We start from the raw sequence: 8,700 nt of genomic DNA, 5'->3' as shown, positions 1-8,700 counted from the left end.
TTTTATAATTTTCCTTTCTTTTTCCTTCCCTTCTCTCTCCATGCCAATTCACCAAAATGCCCTCCTTGTTTCGCTCTAACTCATCATCTCCCCCTCCCTCGTCCGCTCCGCCTAACGACACCGTCCCTTGCCCTCCCTCCTCCGACGAAATGTGGAATTACCTTCTTGTCCCCATCCTCCTCTACCTCTCAAAAGAACTCTCCCTTGCTAAAGCCCAAACCTCCACTGGACTCCTCCTCCCGAGTCAACGTGGCGACGGCTCGTCCACCGATTCATCGACTGCTTCCTCTCCGAGTTGCACGGTTCTTGACCCAAATCTCTATTATCGGCCGGTGATCGGAATTCTTACTCATCCGGGAGACGGCGCGTCGGGGAGGCTGAACAACGACACGAACGCTTCATACATAGCTGCGTCGTACGTGAAGTTCGTGGAAGCAGCTGGAGCTCGAGTGATTCCCCTTATCTATAATGAACCGGAAGAGATTCTTTTCGAGGTAATCACGATGCTTCTTTCCTTCTAAAAAGGCAAATTTTGACTTTAGTAGTTGGTGGTTTGAAGTTTGGTTAAAAAAATTAGATGGTTTGTCTCTATTTTTGGAAAATAGAACTCCTGATTTTGGGTTTAGAATCTTAATTCACTTATCTGCTCAAGAAAATCTCCATTTTATTTTATTTTTTGGGTAAGTAAAAGAAATTGTCTATTCAATTTATTTGATACTTCTGATTTTTATTGCCTACATTAAAAAAATAAATTTTCAACGTTTTTGTCTAAATATTAGTTAATAATCACAAAGATAGGACACTGCAGGAATACCAGTTGTTACAATCTCTTTGTTCTCTATGCAAATGATTGGACAGTTGTGAAAAGATATTTTGATTGCCTATTCATTTAATCTTCTCGCTTTGATTTGCTAATTTACATGATTTAGATTTATTGTTTTCTTCCTTCGCCGAAAGCCTGACATCTAGCTGTCTTCTCCACCATTGTATTGCAGAAGCTTGAACTGGTTAATGGCGTGATTTTTACAGGCGGGTGGGCTAAATCCGGCTTGTACTTTGAGGTGGCTCAAAAGATTTTCAAGGTAATTTGTTTTTGTATTTGTTTTTCACTTGATTTTATGAAATCAACTCCAAGCATACAGGAGTTTGGTGTTAACAAGCGAGTCTACTACTTCAAGTTATTTCTTTACACTTCGATTGCATGTAATATTTGCATATAATTTTTTTTATTTTTTTTATTTTTTTGTGTGCGCAGAAAGTTATAGAGAAGAATGACAGGGGAGGCCATTTCCCACTATATGCCATTTGTTTGGGTTTTGAACTTTTAACAATGATTATCAGTGAAGTAAGCACTGTTGCATTATCTGACCTCTTCTCTTTTATTTCATTCTATTGCTTCTTCAGACTTTTATCTGTTTAAAGGCTTTTCTTGATGTGGTTAACTTTTGTTCACTATGCTGCTCTTAGCACTATGTACTGTTCATTAATATCTCATGGCAAAATAACAAAATAAGAGGTTTCAAATTTCTTGATTTAATGAAATTTGGAATTTGCATTTGTGAGAGATTACTCTTGTCCCAACATGTCTAAACAATGCCAGTCCTGGATGTTCACCTTATTGCAGTATTTGATCTGTTTGGATTTCAAGGTTAAATTGTTTGTGGCATCCCATTCAAACCAATGGTCGATCTTGTTGGAAAACATTTGATAATGGATTTGATCACCTCTTGGTTTTATAGCAATCACTCCATTTCAGATTAGCTTAATTCCATTCATGTTTCTTGATCTTATTACTTTACTTTAAGATTACTTTGTTGAATTATAAAAAAATTAACTAAGTCTGGTTTTACAACATTTTTTCTTCTTGCTGGTAGGACAAAAATATTCTTGAAACATTTGCTGCATCAAATCAAGCCTCTACTCTCCAATTTGTGAACAACATTAATATTGAAGGAACAGTATTTCAAAGGTACAGAACCTTTATTACCTTTCAGGGTAAATAAATATGTTTGGTTTCATTTTTATAATAATGATTTGCTCAAGCTATACATTATTATCCTAGGAGGATTAAGTATTTTATATTTTGAAATATCTAACCTTCCAATCAGTAGCAGAGGTGAGGTGATTTTAAGCTGATAATTTGTAGTTTGGTCCTAGTTAGTTGCAATCATATTTTGAACGTCTAGAAAGAGGGGAATTGTCAGAAACTTTCTACTGAGCCCAACCTGATTAAGATCTATTTTGTTAAGACCTTTTGTGGTTTCTTATAATCTGTGTAGATATATGTTAATTGCTCTAGTCAGTGGCTATACTTGTACAGCTTCATAGTTTCTCTTTTTTGCAGATTTCCTCCAGCTTTGCTGCAAAAGCTAGAAACAGATTGCCTAGTCATGCAAAACCATAAGGTGAGTTTCATTGGTTCCTTCCATTGATATTTTAAATCAGTCATACAATTTGTTCCATTTAGCCTTTTGCTTCTCTGGCATGGCCTCTCTGGTTCATTCCTAAAACCATGAACTGATTTCCTTGTGCATATTATTATGGGAGATGAAATGTACTTTTAACGCACTTTAAATTGTTCATGCCTTTTTGTTCTCCTAATCTGTAATCTGATTTCCTTGAACCACGTCCTTTGTCTCAAAAAGCCTAAATTAGAATAAAACTCAACAGAATCTGTGACAGAATTGAGAAAAAAAAAACGATATGTATTACATTGAGAAATTAGGTATAGTACATGTATCAAGCAAACAATTAACCCCTACTAAAATTATTATCTTTCTTTCATGTGCATATAAAGAGAATTCAGTGGCACATTGTCTATGTTATGCTTTATATTTACAAGCTAATTAGCATTGCCTAAGTCAATGTCTCATTGTTACAGTATGGCATTTCACCAGAGAAACTTGAAAATACTCCAAACTTGTCCAGATTCTTCAGGATCTTAACGACAAACACAGATGAAAATAACCAGGTTCTGAATCTTAAATCACCATGCCTTAGGCTTGTCTTAACTAGATTTATCTCATTACACTTTCTGGATGCTTTAAGTGCCCTTATTTCCATTGAAGTGTTGATAACAGGTATATATCTCGACCGCACAAGCACATAGTTATCCTGTCACGGCCTTCCAGTGGCATCCAGAGGTACTTCTAGTGCTTTCCGTTCATCTTCCTGTTTATGCCTCCCAACATTTTGGCGTGACACTTTTAATTTTTACTGTAAAAGAATAATCCTATTTATGATCACTACAAGGAATTGGTTTCTGTTTTCTACTTGTTAACTTTTCTATCTCTGCTTCTGTTTCTCCTGGTTCTTTTAACTTTGTTTGCAAAACTGTAGTGTTATTCTATGATCCACCAAGACACTTCATTTCCGTATGAATAGTATTGACCATATATTTTGCAGAAAAATGCTTTTGAATGGGGCTCGAGTATGATTCCACACTCAGAATACGCCATTGAAGTGACGCAACATGTTGCAAACTTCTTAATCAGGTTAGGAATAGTTCTCTCTATATTGTTAATAAAGGAAAGCTTTATGAATATAAAAAGGATGAAAGGGAAAGAAAAAGGCTTGTTTCATTTTAAAAAAGAAATACCAGCCCATTATGGATTAATGTTGATTGAAAATTTACGCAGCTAAAACCATTAATTCATTACTTGTTCTGTTGATTTCTTGTTGTAGAATTATACCATCTCAGCATCTCTTTTATCTGTTTGGAAGTTGAGGTAATTTCATTTCTTCTGGTACAGAGAGGCTAGGAAGTCGCTGAACAGGCCACCTGTTTGGAAAGTGCTTGAAAACCTTATTTATAATTATAGCCCCACATATTGTGGAAAAGCCGGGTAATCTGATAAAATCCTTTTTGAGTTTTGGACAATATTAGGAATTTGTATTTGAATGTAAGTCGATTGACATGGTGGTGTATTCGAATGCTGTAGGAGGGGCTTCGATGAGGTCTACATCTTTACACAACGTCAAGCTCGAATTTGATAGGGTTGCTCTCGAGTACAGGGCCTCTGCTATCATAAGCCAAAGATGTATGTTGCTGGATATATGTATATTGTTGACATTGTATGTGATTTTATGGATTGTGAGATCTGAATCACAATGTGCTTTTATGGTTTGTGAGTTCTGAATCCGATTGCTCTCTTCGTATATGCAAGTTATGGACTGGAACTGGATGCTTGCTACTAGTAGAAATAACAGGAAGAGAATGTTTTCTTTGTATTTTATTCATCAACATTATGAGTATATATACAAATATAAAGCTCCTATAATGTATAAAGTAATATTCTACATTAACTACATAATATCATACATTAAAAATAATATATATCGACTCTAATATTGAGCCTATAAATACGTAACTCCCTCACAAGTTGAAGCATAGATATTAATCATGCTCAACTTCTTGTATGGATAATCAATTTGGACTCTATTAGGAGTTTATGCTCAAATTGTTGTATAGATAATCAATTTGGATTTTATTAGTAGTTTTTGTGAAAATATCTCTTAATTATTCTCCAGTTTTCACATAGTTGATGGCAATCAAATCTTCTTGGATATTTTCGTGAATAAATTAACAATTAACTTCAATATGTTTTGTTCGTTCATGAAAGATTGGATTAGAAGCAATGAAGTGTAGCTTGATTGTAACAGCATAGCTTTGTAGGTACTAGAACCTTACACGAATTCATTGAGAAGTTGGTATATTCGTATGATTTTACACACAGACTTAATCATAACTCTAAATTTAGCTTCTGTACTATCGTGAGAACATATTATATTTCTTTCATATATAATGTTCAATCTGAATTTAAAAAACATTTGATCTTAGAATGACCATAACTGGCATATAAAAATTGACGTTCATGAGCACTCTTCAAATATGCACAACTTGTTTTATTTCGTTCCAATAATCGACAATTGGTGATGACATATATTGGTTCAACACATTTATCAATAAGCAATATCATAATGTGTCAGAAAAAGATAATTCAACTTTCGGTAAGTATTTTTTACCTCTCAAGATTTGCATATAACTCAACTTCTTTGATTAATTGTAAATTATGAATCATTGAATTAGTATATGTTTAGCACCCAATTTTCTAAACTCCAATAATAAATCAAGCACATACTTCTTCTGGGATAGAAGATTCATCTCTTATTCATACTAACTTCAACTCTCAAAAAATACTTTACTAAGTTTTTAATATGAAACTGAGCGTGGAAAAAAGACTACATGGATAAAATTTCGCTAGAATCATCATAAATAACTACAATACCATCCACATATACAATTAACATAATAATGCCTCCATAAGACTTAAAATAATGATTTGACTTGCTCTTCAGCATCTTGAACTTCTCAATAGTTTGGCTAAACTTCTCAAACTAAACCCAATGACTTCATTTGAAGTCATATAGAGATTTTTTTTCCTTTCAAAAGACATGCTTTACATACTCCCTGAGCAACAAAACTAGGTGGTTGCTCCATACACCTCCTAAACATCATCATGAAGAAAAATATTCTTTATGTCTAACTGATGCAAAGGAGATAAATAATCTAACTAAAGCAAGTTTAGCGACGAAAGAGAAAATATCATGATAATCAATTCCATAAGTCTGAGCATATCTCTTAACAATTCTAGCTTTCAATTGAGCAATTGAACCATCAAGATTGAATTTGACATTAAACACCCATTTACATTCAATATAGCTTGTTTACCATCGGGTAAAGTAACCAAAGATCAAATCCCACTAACATCTAGAGTAGTCATCTCCTAAAGCCATTGCATACTCTCTTGATTCAAGTCGGTTAATTCTTTTCAGTAAAATGTTAGGAACATAAGTGAGTGGCCCTAAAGTTTATAAAGGGTTCCAAAGAAGACAAGAGAATAATGTACATGATTTACATTCAACCTTTGCATACATTGCACTCTGTATTCTCTCTATTCTCGACTCTCTTGGATCAAGTTGGTCGGCTCACTCAAAACATACTTTGGTAGTTCATACTTGGCACCTGTAAAAAAGAGTTGGTATTTGTTAGAAGAAATTTCAAACCAAAAAGTGTGACCTTCTCGAAGTTAATTATTTTCAAGGAGGTCGAATCATAGAGGTGTTGAAGGACGTTCGAGTGGTTATCATTTATCAAAGTTCGATTCAACAAAGTAGACTTACCTCTTTCATCGTAGCAGACAGTTAAATCAGCAGATTGCACTATGACCCCAGCACTGTCCACAATAGCTTGAGCAAGGGTTAAATCAGCTTCAGCAGCAGCTCGAAGTGCATCCCAGATCTCTAGTGTCAAGGAAGTTGACATTTACATCCAAATCCATGTGAAGAAAAGTAAATTATTTATATTATACAGATTTAAAGCAAAATTGCTTTATCAAAAGGAGAAGGTTATTAAGAAAACCATATCTGTTCCACTCATTTTCAATCTATAATTCTAATGTTTTGATTCTACAGTAAAACTAGATAGCATTTTAGCAAAGGAACCAGATTTCTTGTTGAGACTAGAAATTGCAGACATACAGCCTGTGATATTTATTCCTATATTTAAACAAAGAAATCATTTTATTACTTGAGGCTTTTTTAACTGGGAAATGATACTGTTATCAGAATCTCCTAAATACCAATGTTTAGTTTGACAATCACATCCTCTGAGAACCTTCTATGAGACCTTTAGTTCACATTAGTAACTCTACCTTGATCAATCAACACTAAAACAAGTTATCTTTAATGCATAGCTAACAGTCTCGGTGATAGGGTTGGCCTACCTAATTTATACCTTTCGGTTGCAGTTGATTCCCATACTTGAATAATATTACTGATAATCGAAGCTCTTAATTTTACAGATGAGGGGCGAGGAACATAAAGGACGGACAAGAAAATACCTCACTGTATGAATCCAAGTATCTAAGTTATAATTTTATATAAACAATTCCAGGTCTGACTTCAGAACCAACTTGAAATGATATAGATCAATTCAGTTTTCCGTAAAAACGGATCCCCACATAACTAGGTAAGCATATTGGCGGGTTAGTTGCCTTTATCAGATTATCCACTCGAGACTTCAGCATTTTCCGCGTTCCCTTAACTCTTACAGCAAAAAAGAAAAGTTTTCTCAATTTGTTCAACTCGAGATGAACAAAATTTCTTATCACTTACAAAATTGATAATCGTGGAAAGATACTTGTAATCTTATGCATCGAAAGCAAACAGTTGATTTCTAGTAACAAACTCATTAGTGGTTATATGTTATAGGTAGCAATTACCTTTCTTGCCGCCATAATGAGGTGCAGTGTCCCAAAACTCTTCACGCATCTGCACAAATTCAGACTTCGTTATCGGCTGAGGATGTTTCCAGGGTTTTGGTTTCCGGATCATTTTCACATTCCCTGTTGGATCCAAAAGAATTCACTGTATCATTAACTAGGCGTAAACTTCGAACGCAAATATATAAGCTTTAGTTCATACTGTGTGTTTATGAGAAAGTGTTAGTTGCTTAGTTAACAGACTGTAACAAGAAACTAATCCGATGCTTAACTCAACGGGCTCATGTAACCAGTCTTAACAGGAGGCATTTAGCAAGTCCAAGATTAGAAACCAACATCTACAATCCCTTCCCCTAACCCCAAACCGAGACCTCTTTGGACCGAAATAAAGTTCTCTATATGATTATGAATTGTGCTAAACTGATCCATTGCTATACATATGACAATAACATGAATCTTCAAACTTTAAAATATTGAATCTCAACACAATAGCAAAATAGCAGTAAATAAATTAACAATGTAGTTTCTTGCAAATCCAAAAATGCCATTTTTCTTAATTGAGAAAGCTAAATGGAAAACATAAGAAATTTTCAGAACTTCTGGAAAACAAATTGAGTACTGATTGCAACCTAATATGCAAACATTCAAATAGTCATCCCAAATTTAGCAGCCACAGACCCATTTTTCTTTTCCTTCTCTTTTAAACAAAAATAAAAGTAAATGAAATTCAAGCGGCAGCTTTTTAGCTGCTCAGAAAATATCAAAAACTTTTACTACTTAATCTACCATTTGACTAGCCTAGCTCAAACAATTCAGAGATGTCATTGTTCTTTAAGTTTCCAACTTTCCCGACGATTTTCTCAGCAAACAAACAAAGAAAAAACAAAAGCAAACAAAGTAAAATAGCCTTACCGTCTCCTTTGGCCGGCGTCGATCCAACACAGCCCATTCTGCTTTCCTTCTAAACCCCCAGAGTCTCACAATTTTCAAAACTCAAGAAAGGGTTTTTCTTTTCTTTTTCAAAGCAAATTCTTCTTCATTTAAATTTGATTGAAGTCAGAGTTTGTTTGAGAAAAGATAAGGAGATGAACTGTGTTCCGGTGATTAAAAAACAAGGCTGCGGTATTCCGGTGAGTAAATTATATTTTTAAAGGAAAATGATTTGACTGATAATTGAGTAAATAATAATGTAATAAAAAGGGAAAAATGTGTAATAATAATAGTGAATCGATTGAGAAAGTGGTGGTTGGCTGTCATGTTTCTTCTTCGTGACTTTATATTTTCTTTTTTTCATAATTTTATCCTATATTGTAGGGAATTTTCAATTCAAATCCTTTCAACTTTAATTTATAACAATTAAGTCCTTCAAGCTCAAATTATTTTATAAGGCTTAATACCCAAATAAGTGCTCAAGCTA

At 34.2% G+C, this 8,700-nt stretch overlaps 2 protein-coding genes across 3 annotated transcripts; one reads left to right on the top strand and one right to left on the bottom strand.

Moving 5' to 3' along the window:
- Nucleotides 1–4,230, top strand: LOC120160765 (gamma-glutamyl hydrolase 2-like). Of its 2 annotated transcripts, XR_005519448.1 has the most exons (11): nt 1–494; nt 996–1,082; nt 1,256–1,345; nt 1,875–1,969; nt 2,345–2,405; nt 2,882–2,971; nt 3,081–3,143; nt 3,406–3,494; nt 3,753–3,845; nt 3,942–4,078; nt 4,113–4,230. XR_005519448.1 is itself a non-coding variant. In XM_039171117.1 (10 exons), the coding sequence occupies exons 1-10, from the start codon at nt 57–59 to the stop codon at nt 3,991–3,993; spliced, it is 1,158 nt and encodes a 385-aa protein (XP_039027048.1). In that variant the 5' UTR covers nt 1–56; the 3' UTR covers nt 3,994–4,230. The 2 variants fall into 2 exon arrangements, 1 of the variants encoding a protein (XP_039027048.1); XM_039171117.1 differs by having other exon boundaries at nt 3,942–4,230.
- Nucleotides 4,231–5,841: 1,611 nt separating this feature from the next.
- On the bottom strand, nt 5,842–8,430 carry LOC120160311 (ubiquitin domain-containing protein 1-like). Its single transcript, XM_039170735.1, has 4 exons — nt 8,196–8,430; nt 7,284–7,406; nt 6,184–6,303; nt 5,842–6,025 (listed from the first exon to the last, which is right to left on the bottom strand). The coding sequence occupies exons 1-4, from the start codon at nt 8,230–8,232 to the stop codon at nt 5,955–5,957; spliced, it is 351 nt and encodes a 116-aa protein (XP_039026666.1). The 5' UTR covers nt 8,233–8,430; the 3' UTR covers nt 5,842–5,954.
- Between the last annotated feature and the right edge of the window lie 270 nt (nt 8,431–8,700).

This window comes from Hibiscus syriacus, unplaced genomic scaffold (assembly GCF_006381635.1).
Source record: "Hibiscus syriacus cultivar Baekdansim isolate YM2019G1 unplaced genomic scaffold, ASM638163v2 tig00111392_pilon, whole genome shotgun sequence".
Lineage (NCBI taxonomy): Eukaryota > Viridiplantae > Streptophyta > Magnoliopsida > Malvales > Malvaceae > Hibiscus > Hibiscus syriacus.
The sequence above is the reverse complement of the archived record's forward strand: the minus strand, read 5'-3'. Positions and strand labels throughout refer to the sequence as shown.